Source organism: Coffea eugenioides, chromosome 1, assembly GCF_003713205.1.
Source record: "Coffea eugenioides isolate CCC68of chromosome 1, Ceug_1.0, whole genome shotgun sequence".
Taxonomy (NCBI): Eukaryota; Viridiplantae; Streptophyta; class Magnoliopsida; order Gentianales; family Rubiaceae; genus Coffea; species Coffea eugenioides.
This window is the reverse complement of record NC_040035.1, coordinates 50,127,215-50,142,124: the sequence shown is the minus strand read 5'-3', so window position 1 is coordinate 50,142,124 and position 14,910 is coordinate 50,127,215. Positions and strand designations below refer to the sequence as shown.

Below are 14,910 nucleotides of genomic sequence, written 5' to 3'. Positions count from 1 at the left end.
TTAGTACTATAAAGTTTCACGTTACTCGTATCATATCTAAATATTTGTTTATCTATGTGTGTCTTTTCCTTTCCCTAGGAAAAGGATCTAGAAATGAGAAGCTGTTGCGCTCTTAAATACAAAAGAAAGTGATGACGTATTTGGCAAAATGAAAATCAAAGAACAAAACAATAATATAAGTGGTAGTTAATTGAGTTGGCACATGGAAAAAGCAAGCAAACAACAACGGTGGATGCAGTCTAAAACTTTTTGAGTTTTGCCTTGATACTGATTGATATGGTGGCGTCTAGAAAGGCAATGGGTGGTTAGTAGGTGAATAATAAGGCGAATAAGGGGAGCCCATCACAAATGAAGACTGGGCATTGCCGACGAAAGAGGCGGGATTATTATTATTGTTGCCGGCATGATGGTTATTATGGCCTCGATTGGGAGTTCTTGGAGCTGGACTTCTTGGTCTAGACACCATCCCACTCCGACTGTATCGATTCTCTCCGCTTCCCCTCGGCCCTTTCTCCGCCCACTTTAGCTCTTGTTGTTTAACCAGGCTTGGATATCCCATGCAACATCCCATTCGTCCTGCTCTCTCAATGTACCTGTGTCGATATAATTGATAAACAAAGACGAAATATTATTATTCTGTTCTTCTCTGAGTAATGAAAAATTTTGTAATCCTGCGCAAGTTTTGACGTTCTCAGGGCATTTGGAGCTCTTTTTTTTTGTCATTAATTAATCTACCGGCTGATTAATTACTGTATCAGGCGGCAAAGGATAAATTAATAAGTAGGGACAATTGAGCATTGCTTTCATACTGTTTATTATAAAGCAAATCAAACGTTTCCTTCTAGAAATTATCAAGGAAAAAAGCAAAACAATTATCTGTCGTATAACTGGGGAGTACATGCTACATTATTTTATGTAACTTTGTGTTCTGTTGAAGCTTCCAACAAACCTCATCCATTAATCTTAGTATTATATTCATATGAATTAACTGCGACTTAGTCCACATTCCTAATCATCATGCATAAAAATATCTTAGATTTTGTATTTTATGTTTTGTTTCCATTATCACAACTGAGTCAAAAGTATGGAGCTTGAGGCATGCAGTTAGGGATAAACTGATAATACACTGCCGCCTCACTTTAGTGCAGCATTTTCTGAGTCCCATTGATTCTGCAGGGGTCATCTCAAGCAAATTCTATGTATAGTACCGACGTTATAGCTCGTAAGTAAGAGTTGCTGTTGAGAAAGTGATACCTACAAATTCGATTTGAATTAGGTCTATACTGTCAGGAAATTACTACCCTTTAACCTAAAGTTTAGGTCTACACTGTGCTACCATCTTTTCTTTCTTGTTATTTTCTCAAAAAGACCTGGTTGGTCAGTATTCGATGTCAATTATAGTCGACCCATCGATCCATATAAGTACAAAATTTTGAAGCGTATAGTTCTTGACGATTAATTAAAGGGAAAATGTTGTTTTACCGGTGACCGAATCTTCGTCCCAAGCACTCAATGCACTTTCGACCTTCTGTCATTTCTCCCATGCCAATAACCACGCACTGCCGGCAATAGACTCTCCCGCATACCTGAGTGGAGAATTTTACAATAACTCGTGCATGTCCACGAAAAAATTGGGAGTAGAAACAGCAGCATCTAAAAAGACCAAAGATTGAAATAACGCGACGTAATGTGCAGGCTGATTAGCTTTAATTCCTCCATTAAAACAAAGATATCGGGAAACTTGAACCTTATGAATATCCATGTGATCAAAAAATCATGTTCATTCATCTATTATTTCTCTCACTTCAAACCTAAGCTTTAATCTTTGTCACTTTGACTCAATTTCGATGAACCAAAGCAAATATTCACCAAGTTTGGATAAAGAAATTACATCAAGGAATTAATAACATTCCTAGGCGACAAAGTTAATAAACATAACCTAAAAGCGACCGATCTATCTGGCCAAGTATTTACATGCTTATTCAAATTTAGAGCAGCCGATAATGTACAATACATGTATTCTAAGTTTTGACGAACGTTGTCAGAATGTGTAAATCTGTGCATGACAAATTGATGATATTTATGTTCAAAACATTGATAATTGTGCCTAATGCTCTGAAATAATAGTAGTATAACAGTGATAGAGCAAAAAAGCAATATGTCAGAGGGACAAAAAAAAAAAAGGCTAGAGTAAAAGATGGTTGATTTACCAGGCAACGATGACGGAAAACATAGATGTAGGTAGTGCAAACGGTGCAGATATTGGAGTGAGGGATTCCAGGTCTCCGCCTTCCTCCTATCTCCGGGTATCCACTCATTGAAGCCATGCTGATGCCACTCATCTGGCTCATGTCACCATACCCCATGTTGTTGTGCATCCCGTGTGTACTATGACTATAAGGGCGGGCATGATGATAATGATGAGGAGGAGGTGTAGTCTGTCCATGAACATAATGGTGGCTTCGATGACCATTTGCACCCTGATGATCACCAACCCCAGATTGGTGCAAGTGATTAGTAGTCATTGGTGAATTGTATGTGTCTCGACCCTTTGAAAGATGATGGATATGGGGAAGGTGGTGGGATTGATAATGAATTTGATGATCGCAGCTGGCGGAAGCCTCTAGGCCTCGGCTAAAATCCAAACTCGGTATTTTTTTGAGAGGGGCTACTTCTTCTTTTCTTGGGCTGGCTTCAATGATGGAATCCAAAGTGGGTGTGTTATTCTTGTCTATTGAAGGGAGACCATTTTGTTGCCTCACTTCAGCTAGGTCTTGAAAGGTGAGGTTAACTGAATCATCAGGGATCCCTGAATATAACTCCTCCAGCTCTCTTTTTGCTTTTGCGAGCTTTGTCAAGTCTCCCATTGTTTTCTTTTTGGAGAGGAAAAGAGTGTAGGGTTAGGAGGTATGCGTTTTAGGTGTAGGGATTTTTCCAATGCAGGGGAAACGGTACTTATATGTATAATGCAAGTGCAGACGGCAGGAAAAAGCCAGGATACCTGGCCGGTCGAGAATTGCACTACCGGACAAGGGATGACGAAGAGATTTTTGAGAGTACAGGAAAGATATATATATATATATATATATATATATGCATTTTTTTTCCCTTCTATCAGTCATGTGCTGTTCTTTTAAGTTGGACTAATTGCCTCATCATTCATGCAAATGCAACCTATCCCCTCCTACAGATACATCATTCATGAATTTTAGGTTTTGGCTTAACTGATGTGAGATTAATTAGATTGTTTAACAATGATAAAGCATCATAAAAGAAACGTTGAATTCCAGAGTAAATTAAGGGGATTTTTGAGACTAGTACGTGCATTGTTATCATTTTACACTAGCTAGTACTGTATAAGGATAGCTTAACCTTAACATCGATCGTTGCTATTAGCAACCATAAAAATGTTTCGCAACCCTCTTTCCTCCATCCCAATGCATCCTTCTGTCGGTAATTAACCATTTTAGACGATAGACGGTTGGGAATCAGCTGGGAGCCACTTGACTGGCTAAGTAGTAAATCTGCTTAAGTTTCATAGCTATCTAGTACTTAATTACTACATAATAATACTAATGGATAGTAATTTAGCGAGTTAATGGTTCGGGATAACATTTGGCCGTCCCTTAGGATCCTTACAGGATGATGATGATGATGAATATTTTCAATCTAGGCCGACTCTGACAGTTTTTTTTTTTTTTTTTTTCGATTATTTTAAGGTATTAACAGAGAAAACTAGAAAAGCTGTGTGTTAGCCGAGCGTGCGCAGAGTTGAACTTCTCAACCCAACAATGATAGAAATAATGAAATCATGTTAAGATTGGTATGACTGTCAAAAAAAAAGAACATGAGAAAGCAAATAAAGTAGTATAAATATCACAACTATATAGTCATAGTTTCCGCCGGACAATAATAATTACTTTGATGATGTGACACTGAAGGAAAACACTAATATAATTAATAAATGAGGCCTGGTCGGAAAAGACAAAGGGCTGGCCGGACTATGACTGTGAGAGGGCAACAAATTCTTGCTGTCTTTGATTGGGAGAAGAGAAGGTATGGGTGGTTTATGGAAATGGCATAAACAACGCGTTCAACATCGTCCTCGTCAACCTAAGGTATAGTGATCAACGATGTAGTTTTAAGCATATGAGCTCATGCTTGCAATCCTCGGACGTCAATTCAACATTTCACTTCTCCTGAGTCTATTGGTCGGATACTGCCACATTCTTTCCATTCAGCCTTTTGGCAAATCCTCTACCAACATTAACTTGTGCAATGTATCTTATTAGTACAAAATGAATGAATATCTTTGCGCGTCTGCCTTCTTTTTTTTTTTTTTTTTTGAGCCAGTTTAAGAACCTTCCTTCCCCAGAGTCACAATTAACAAGAGTTTTGGACCTCAGATTCTGTTTTATTGTCAATTGGCGTCTGACTTCGGGTAGCATTCCTTTTGTTTCTTCCCCAGGGAAACGAAACTTCTACCCAGCTAATCCTCATTCGTTGTCTGTCAGCAGATTAGCAATCGCAAGCAAATCGTTCGACTCACGTGAACATTTTTTTATTAAAAACAAAAAAACAAAGAAATTAAAAGGTCAAATATATTTGCATTTCCCTTTCCGCCGCCTTGGAGGCCCTTTTCTCCTTCAAGTATAAAGGCCTCCAACTTCTTAAGGCCGGGTAAAATTAAAAAATAAAAAATAAAAAAAATCGGCTACCAGGGTAAATTCATCTTTGTTTATGGTGGACAAAAGATCTTTTGTTTATTGTGGACGAAATCTTGACGTTGGAAGTTGAATAAAGAAGAGCTCGACCAAACGGGCCTTAACAATTCCAACCAGACGGACTGCGTCCATCGAGACAAATAGAATTTTACGGGCTTTTCTCTTTTCAATTCAGCCCGCAACACATTAAAAGGTTCATGTCCAGGTGTCGGCGCAGGGTTAACTCTGAATCCTGAGAAAGCCTTTGCTTGTGGCCCAATAAAATGCTGACCAAAGTCGCTTTAAATTTATAGGTTCAAATTTTAATTATCAAAATGTCCAGAAATGTCTTGATTTTTTTTTTTCTGACATTTTCTTACGAAAGTAAGAATTTTTGGCAAATAAACCTAACTCCCCACAGAAATGTCTTGATTGCTCTTCAAAATTTTCCTTTTTCTCATTTATCAACTAGCGCGTACCACCATAGCATAGCCAGAGCATGCATGCCAATTACAATCGACCAACTTGCACATATGCCGCCCGAACCAAAACAAAACAAAACAAAACAAAACAAAAAAAAGAAACCCGCACGCACATTGCTGGGGTTAGGCAAAATCAAGTGACAGATGCGATAGAGAGGGAAGAAACGGGAAGGTCCAAAAAACTCACTACTGTATTCTTTGACGGTAATGCTGTGTATATAAAACCTAACGAAAGGGTTATGAGATGTGCTACTGGCTACTGCTATATCATTACAACCAAAATCCAAAACTTATAAATATCAAGATATATAGCTCAGATCTTTCAAAAAAAAAAAAGAAGAAGAAGAAGAAGATATATAGCTCAGCAATTACTCATCTTTTACCCTTTTTCTATCAGAAACTACTCCTCTTTGCCCTTTTTCTCGGGCCCCATATTGGCTGATGCGCTGCACCCTTCTTCAGGTAAGGACCCTTCACCGTCACCGGGAGCATGCGATGGTAGCAAGTGATGGCTCACGCTTGCAACCCCATCCTGCCTCATATACACGTCCAAGGGAATGCTCGCTGCGTCTATGAGGGTGGCCAAGTTGATTCCAGCTGCTGCCTCGGCTAGCATGTCTTCTTCCCTACTGGGGTGGCAGTTTAGGTCTAATTGTCCCTTATTGCTCTCTCCTGCCTCCATCAAGCTCCCATTCTGGCTTCTTTCAGCATCTGAATGATTTGTCAGCAGCAATGCGTGCTCAGCTGCCCCTTCCATTTCTGACATATCTAGAGGAGGAGTTTCTTCATCCTTTCCCTGGAGAAGTTCAGCTTCTCGGTCTGACTGGCGCTTTTTCTTTCGCATCATGAGTGTTTTGAAGCGCCTTTTCACAGTCAGGCAAACATTACACTTGCACGAAGTTGGGTGTTTGCCCTTTCCACTTGGGGGCTGAATGCAGACAATGCAACTGCATCCAGGACGATGGCGAGGATGTTTGGTAGTGGCTCCAACTGACATCTCAGTCAAATCCCCCATGTTGTCCCCTAAAACAGCAGCAGTAGCCAATGCATCTAAGCCAGAAGGCTCATAGTCTTCAGCTACCTTGGTTTCTACTATTCTTCTCCTCTTAAAATCTGTCAGCAAATGAAAGACAGAAAAATTCCCAGAAGTTAACTCTCATTTATGGGGATAGACATTTAGCATTTGATATCATTATTCAGAAACAAATTCTATCATCCAAAGAAAAACGCAGAATAAGAGCAAAGCGACTACAACAGAAGGGAAATTTTCAATTCTTTCATTCACACTGTTAATGGTCATGGAAATTTCTGTAAATCCTGGTCAAATGATAATATGTTCTTTTTCTATGGACGAATATCAGAATATAGAGGAAGGTTGATGAAGTATTTAAGTGCCACCTTGTTTCTACTCCAGAACATTCCCCGATTTCTATGAGCACAAGTACCCGATGTGAAGCAGCAGATGGAGCAGAAAATCAGGGTGAAAAATGTGCACGGATCTACTGTTTAGTATGACTCAAAATGTAAGAAGAGTATATATAAACCCACCACTCATGTGTCAAACTCTTGAGATCATTCAAAGCACCATCTAAGATGGAATTCCTATCTAGATATTCAATCCGTTTTATCAAACCAAGACACGTACTATGCAGAAGAAAATTGAAATTCCTACTCTAATTGAACCAGATATATCCAAAAAAGTATGCAACTTATACACATTTTAGACTGCTGGCATACATTAATATAAGGAATACTACTAGGAACCAAATAAATGTAGTAGATTACCATCTCTGCGGCGGTATGTTAGTGGTGGTGGTGGTGGTTGTAGAGAGAGAATTATTGAGAGCAAAAGATGACGAGGAGAAGGAGAGGTAGGAGTTTGAGGGGAAAAATAAAATAGTTGCACAAGAACTTAAGAGGCAGAAGGTAACAGAGAAAGAAGTTTATAGAATGCATACATTCATATTGTGTTTCTAGTAATAAGTTCAATTGTTTTATACTACAGCCATGAGAGGATATTGAATATTGTAAGTAAAAACTCAATTTGGTATACCAAAAGAGTATCTCACTAGCATACAAATCTCATAAAAGTTTTCATAAACCTAGAAGTATATTACATTATGATTGATTTTCACAACTCATTAAAAAAAAAAAAAGGCAAAATTTGTAATGGATTCATACCCTTGCTGGCTATATTGAGAGCTTCCAGTTCCCTTGGATTGATATCATCAGGAGCAGAACATAAGCTTCAGGGAGAAATTCAAAGACATGAAGGTTAGAACTTTTATCATTCCCTTCAAATAGAAACAAAGGAACTTAATGCCTAAACTCCCCCGAATAGTAGCATTATTGGGGCTGTGGAAGTGGGTATGTGTGAGGTGATTGGGTAGTAAATCTCTACTTACCGACTAAAAAGTAAATAGATTAACCTTAGCAGCAACAGTTGCAGATATTTTGCTTTGTGTGGAAGAATGAACACTTTAGCAAAATATTTATCGCGGTGAAGTGTTTTTATCAAAAAACAAAGCACAAACTAACCTGTTTGAGACCCAAGCATTGTCTGGACATGTCCATCTTGCAGGAACAAGAACATGCATGGGCAGCCTGCGCCATTTTGAGCAATTGTCACATTGAGCCCACTGTTCCTGCTGCCTGAATAATCATTTTCCGCATTTCAGGAATAGATGCATTGCAATATAAATAAAATAATAACGCCATACAGAAAATCAGAACGATATTGGATTCTGTGATGCTTAGTGAAAACAGTCTCAGTGCTGTGATCAGAGGAAAAACTGAAAAAAACTCGTTGAATTATCAGCTTCAGTAGAGGCTTTAACTTTTAGAAATCAAAGTAACTAATTTAATGTGGTCAACATGCTTTTTGACATCTTGAAAAGACATTTTTGCTGTCCAAATTCCTTGTATATTGGCCAAGAACTTAAAAGTATACAAGAATGATGGAGGCGATATGTGCTTAACAAATTGTCTTACCCTAGCAAAGATTAAAAATACCACCTTTTCAGAAGGTTGCATGGAAGAGAGAAGAGTAATAATTAGGAACTCAATCCAATAAATTGTAAGCGATTCCAAATATATAGCTAGGTAGAGAAGGCATCCAACAAGTCTTGAATACATCTAGATCATAATTTCTATCAGACTTCTAGAATCAGAGAAGCTTTCTTGGCTAAGAGTTTCTATCAAGAGAAATACATCTAAAATTTGTAAAACCATTAAGCAGTGCATGTCATAACCCAAAAAGCAACACTATAGTGCAAAATATAGCTGTATACCAAAACATTTTGTACAGATAAAAAGATATCCTTACCCAGATGGTTGAACAGTAAATATAGTCCTCTTCCCAAATATCGGTGGTTCCTGCTAAAGTGAAAACATTGGAAGTATGTTGATGAAATGCAGGAGGATTGAAGTTTAAATGCCTTGATACGTCCAAGGCAGTTAAGAAAGAGAAGCACAATGAATAATATTACAGAATAGAGAATTTTAAAAGTGAACTTAAATCATCTGGCCTAAATAAATAAGTACATGAATGAAGAATACTCACATCATATTCCTCAAATTCACAGTCCTCAATCTTGATAATTGTTGGGCTGTTTGTAGGTGGGCGTAGAAGCTCTTGCGCTTCTTCCCACGTAACTCTAAGTTCCATGGCATCGTCACTGTGCATGAGAAGCCTCTTGTTCTTTAACCCAATATTTCGTGCCTTCTTTTTTTCTGGGATCAAGATATTCCGTTGTGAGGAATCTTCATGTATCTGACCTCCATTGTTGCCATTTTCAGAAATCTAAAATAGCCATGTTAATAAAATAACTGATATGGTCAGAAATCACAAGAAAGTGAGCAAGCAGCATTCTGAACTAATGCAAACAAGAAAAGGGTAAGGACTTACAGCAAGCATGTTATCACTAGCAACTAAATACGAAGTTTCACCAGGAGAACCACCATTAGGAAGGCCAGATGGCTGTGGATCCTGTGTCTACAGAAGTACATGTTACTTGTAAAACTGAAAGAAAAATTTAAAAGAGGTTTCAAACAGAGAAGAGCCTATAAAACTTGACCTGTGTCTCAACATTGGTTGTTGACTTCCGGAAACCCATGACAAGTTGTCCACCAGGGTCTATACGGCTAAATGTCACTATGAGTAAAACCAAAAGGGAATAGTCATGACCTTACATGAACTAACAAAGTTAGTACATAGTTGGCAGTTGACACAATAATTAATTGAGCATTTATTTCATTCCTTGTCATCAAATGCATATTGGCTGACAATGACATGAATACACACCCTTTGACTGGGAAAATGGTCAAATAGTAATACTAAGTTGATTCATTACCATATTATCAATGTTTTAAGTCTTGAAAGACTAAAAATTCCAGAGACCATTTCCAGCCCAGAGATAAGAACTCAAATAGTGGACTCGTACAAGATTCTAGAAATTGGTTTGGCAAAAAGTGGTTGCCCACATGCATTGAGATATTAAACTAGCTTCAAAGGACAAGAGGACCCAAATTTAGATTTAATAAATAGTAACCCAAATTTAGATTTAATAAATAGTAAGCCCTCAAATAAATGAAAAAGAAAATATATAAAATTCCAAATCTGAAGCATATACTAGTCTTGTGAATACCAGTATCGCCAGCTTGCAGTTGCATGTTCTGTATGCAAGGAGTAACCCCCTCCAAGACATACATTCTGCTGTTATTATTGGGCCAAAATCTGAACTGGAATGTCCACTCTTTACCCTTCACATCCTGTATCCTTATCGGCAGACCTTCTGATTGATTAATAGGAGGGAAGTATGCCTGATTTCAATATGCAATAGCTTCATGACTAAAGGGCCAGAGAAGAAAATTGGATAAATGGAAGTCATAAGGTAAAACACTCTATGCTTAAAGGTCTCAACTGAATCAACAGCTCACCTCAGCACATGCCTTGGGAAGAACCAGACGACCAATCCGGCCAGCATCACTAGCACTGAGAACTTTCTCAAACAACGGTACAACAGTGGATTTCAAACTTCAACAGAAGAGTTAAAGTAAAACTACATGTCGCATGCATAATAGCAAGATAATAAGGAAGCTATCATCATTTTTACTTTCACTTCATAGAGGTGCTAATCGATTTCAGAGAGGAAAAACAGTGCATTAAATTAAAAGAAAAAGGATACTCCCCAGATATCTGCTGCAATTCTTGGTCTGTGATCCTGGGCCAATAGCGAGGAAGCAACTGACTGCGACCTCGCCCTTCAGCAGGAGGCCTGGCAATGCGTGTTTGAGAACCCATTCCTTTAGTGTTCTCAGAGCCTACACTGGAGCCAGGTTTGGGGGGTTTGGGCAGAATCTGGCGTGCCCTTTGTCCTTGCTGGGCGGTAGAAACTCTGTTCTGTTCGCTTCCTTCAACAATCCCTTCAGAAATGGGCAGGGCTGAGCCTGAAGCACATAGAGCGTTGCTCAATGAGAAATTTACAGATGGCTGAGCTAGAGATTCAGCCATGTCTTTAAACCCTTGATTTTGTCTACTGATCTCTGGTTTGACAAACATGGATGATCCAACAGATTGGGGGGTGAAATTGGGGGAGCTTGTGTTGACTTGCTCAAAAGGAAGCGCGGTTCCTTCACCTTTCTTCTGCCCAAGAGATGCATTAGTTCCAACTCTATGAGGCTTAAACATTTTTTTGGAACCATTTACTTCCACATTATTGCAGAGTTGGAGCAGACTGTCGAAACTTCTATGACCTATTGTACCATTGGGAATTTCATCTCCGAGGATCTATAAAACAAACAGTAGAAGCATCCACAAGTCAAAACATATATAAGAAAAACTTTCGCCTGCTTTCTCACTAAACTTTCTCATAGAAAGACTTTAAATGTATAGACAATAAAAGCTCACAGAGAGTAACCAAGCATCCAATGTCAGAAAAATTTATGCAAAAGAACAAAACTAAAATGAGACAAATCCACCTGAGGGAGAGAAAGATCAGCATTCTTTTTTAAGAGATTAAAAACATTGGGTCTACCTTGTCCTCACATATAATCATGCATGTTCAAATAAAATAAAAATCGCAACTCACCTATCATGATGGTTCAAAAAATGCCATTTTTGTAAGTCAAAATGGAGAAGCTTGTTCGAAAAATGCATGTTCAAACAAAATCATGCATGTTGATGCATGGAGAAGCTTAACTGACTGATACTTCTGATAACTTAGTACAACTGTTTTAGTCTCCTACGTTTTAGTGACCACAACTAGATAAGGATGAATTAAAAGACGTTTTTTGCATCTTGTCATGGTTACTACGTAGAAATGCTAAATACATTGCAAATCATTGAAAGGATGATAACTATCCAATTGTCATCAGGTTTTGCAAGTCAGTGAAAGAGCGAAAACTTGAAGATGGCATGTATTAAGCTTGCCTTTATCATGAAGGCATTCCAGAATAACTCGAAGTACAACAGAAGCAATTACTCTACCCAGGTTGTTTTCAGCAGATTCATCAGATGATGAATTACCTTAACCGTTCTCAATGAAGGAGTATCCATTTGCTTGACACACGTTATACAACCCACACCTCCGAAATCCAAGAACTCATGCAACATTTTTGAAGCGACACACCCACAATGGATTCGCTGCACATTACTGTCTTCTTAGCTAACAGTACTCAAGAAAAAACGAAGAAGAAGACGAAATAAGGGCAATAGACAGTTGTATCACCTTTCTGCATATTTTGCATTCCCTCCAACCATCCTCATCCAGGTGGAATTTCTCACAGAAAACTAGATTTTCATAAGCAGTTCTGCAGAGCGTGTGTCAGGCAAGCCACCACAACAACAACAACGTCGTTGTTAGTCCTCAATCAATAATTTAAGACAACACATAACATTCTAGATGGATCAAACAAGTCGTGGACAAAATACCAAAGAAACTGAAAATTCTAATTTTTACTTAAGATTGGAAGTATACGAGTTTTAGCAAAGACACCACAGAGCCAAGAAGCAATCCCTTTTGCCCTCATTTCTTCTGCGTAAGATTGTATACTTTTTATTTCATGAAAGACAAAATTAATGCCGAATTAATAACCAAGATAATGGATAGTCATCGCATTAATCTCATTCGGACTTGTATTCTTTGACCTATGCCAACTGAAAAAACCTAGTACCAGCTAGTGTAATTCGGCCCTCAGAACAAAAAACACGGGTGATTTAATTGGAGAAAAAAAGGCTTATTGGACGCCCAACTTTTACGTGTATGCATGCAAGAACTCTATGCCAATTATTAACCCCTGTACGGAAAAATCGTTTTTTGACATGAGCACGGCTGCATGAATGCCAATCTCACCAACACTCTTAATACAAATGGCAGTTGTAATTTTTGCATAATACATCTCCCAAGCCACATTGACAACATTTTGAAAAATAAAATTTAAAAAGAAAATAAGAAAGAAGTAATTAATGAGAATTTCGGATGTGTATCCCGGAAAAAATTGGATTGCGGAAAAATTGGCGAATAATTGGAAATCGAAGATATAGGGGAAAACATATCTAAAATGCCATCAAAACAGAGAATTAAGCGGCGGGGAGTTATTTTAGGGATCCCATAATCAGCATCCCCAAACTGCCCCTAAGAGAACAAAATCAAATCAAAAAAATTTTGAGAGATACAGGCGAAAATTGAAATCAAGAATTTACCAAGAAAAGGGATAGAATTGGGAATCAAGAAAAGATTTTTTTTTTTTTTACCCGCAGCTGGAGCAGAGCGTGGCGAATCCACCCGATTTCAATCCCCAACCTTGCTTCCACTCAGGCGACGTCGTTAAACGGCACGCCTCGTTCATGCAAATCTTGGACCCCATCTTTTTCTCTCTGCCCAAATGCTACGAATCAAAAATCCTACATCCCATGTACGAGGAACCAAAATCCTCGTCAAAAACAGAATTCAGACAGTCCAACAAAACCTAATAAACACACGAGGAAAACATTTTGACCCAGATCAAACACACGCAAAAGAAATCAACGACCAAAACAACCAAAACCAATACACCTCACCTAGTTTAAATAAATAAAATGCCACGTCCACATGTGACACTCGAAATTGAGCAGCTGAAAAACAACCCCAAGTAATTCGACCCAAAAAATCATGAACTAAATCTAAAATAAGAGAAGAAGGAAACTGGGTTGCGAGTCAAACAGGGGTGGGATGAAAGAGGTGGAATGAGATGGGTAACGGCGGATGCAGCGGTGGAGATGGATTGTTTGGATGAGGTAGCTAAGGGGGAATTCTACGAAATCAACAATAATATTATGTATGTTGGCATAGCAGCAGAGATCATATATATATATAGAGAGAGAGAGAGAGAGGGACAGAGAAGGGGGTGGGCGGGGTAGAGAGAAGAGAGAGAAAGCGTGTATGCATGCAAATGCAAAGGAAAACAGATGCACAAAATGCATGCACGACACTTGAAGCCACCGCGACCTCCTCTCTCTCTCTCTCTATCTCTAGTCTCTTTCTTGTATGTATCTAACACCTTGGCCAAATAGCACCTCACAGCCCCCAACCATTTTTTCTTAAATTTTGGCCCCAACTAAAGTTTGGACTTTGGGACTAGTGTCTTTAGTCATGGGTATCTTCCCTTTTTTTTATTTAATCTTTTTTCTATCTTGCTTCTGGCTTGCGGGTTTAGTTGTTTATTAGGACAGTAAAACTATCTGACTTTTTTTAAGTTAGCGGAGGCTGGAAACGATGAAATGAGAAAACTACCAGTACAGTAAAGCTAAAGCAGCTGCAGTAGTTTTTGGCGAAGGCTTTATTTAGCTACTAGAAGAATCCCACGAGGATGAGGGGAATTTGGAGTTTGAGGAATTTAAAGTTAAAAGTGGGTCATGTGAGAGGAGATGTCAAATTAGCGCCACCCAACCCCAAGTACCACACGTACGTACTACAAATACTACTACTACTAGTACCAAATTGTAGTGGAAGGAAGCGGTTAGTGTTAGATACTACTCTACTTCTTCCTAGATTTCATTTCACAGTTCACAACTGCTGTCTTCTTCACTTGTTTGCTAACTGTACACTTACACAAGTCAAAGCTTTTAGGATATCCCCTGCTGTTACTATTACATATGGTGCTACTTATCCAGATTTTTCTCTTCCCTTTTCTCGCCAAAACTCTCTTTTTTCCTTCTGCTTCCTCTTCGTTTTTTTTACAATCTGGCACTTCATGTCAAAATATAGTATAGTAGAAATTTTTATATGTGGATAATATCCACATACGTCTACGTTTTAGATAAATTAATAAGTTACACGCGTAAATGAGACGTGAGCCATGAGATTTTTTTTTTTTTTTGGTGGCATTGGTTAAATTACTGGGTTTTATCTCTCTCTCTATTTGCTCTTCTCAGAACAGTTAATATTATTCTTTAGCTTATCGTACGTTACATTTTTCTTAAACAACATGCATGCGTACAAATTTTTTACGTCTTAGAGTATAGCATAAAGGATATCAAAATTCCCCCCTCTTTGCGGCAGCGTATGTCGTATATCAATGGTGATATATATATATAGACACACACAGTGCCATATATGCTCCTTACCGCAAAGTTGTCAAATTTATTGTGCCTTTAACTGACTCCCAAAAAATTAATGGAAAATATTTTCTCCAAGTCCTGTCCAGGGAGGATGAAGGAGGATCCTAACCAGCTACCAAGTCAATGC

The 14,910-nt window shown here is 38.4% G+C and overlaps 1 protein-coding gene across 1 annotated transcript; it reads right to left on the bottom strand.

The window, feature by feature from the left end:
- Nucleotides 1-5,348: 5,348 nt before the first annotated feature.
- LOC113780728 (B3 domain-containing transcription repressor VAL1-like) lies at nt 5,349-13,555 on the bottom strand. Its single transcript, XM_027326507.1, has 14 exons — nt 13,245-13,555; nt 12,939-13,153; nt 11,914-11,995; nt 11,712-11,828; nt 10,372-10,973; nt 10,124-10,220; nt 9,832-10,006; nt 9,262-9,338; nt 9,093-9,179; nt 8,748-8,987; nt 8,511-8,563; nt 7,724-7,837; nt 7,367-7,431; nt 5,349-6,298 (listed from the first exon to the last, which is right to left on the bottom strand). The coding sequence occupies exons 2-14, from the start codon at nt 13,049-13,051 to the stop codon at nt 5,586-5,588; spliced, it is 2,535 nt and encodes an 844-aa protein (XP_027182308.1). The 5' UTR covers nt 13,052-13,153; nt 13,245-13,555; the 3' UTR covers nt 5,349-5,585.
- Nucleotides 13,556-14,910: the final 1,355 nt, after the last annotated feature.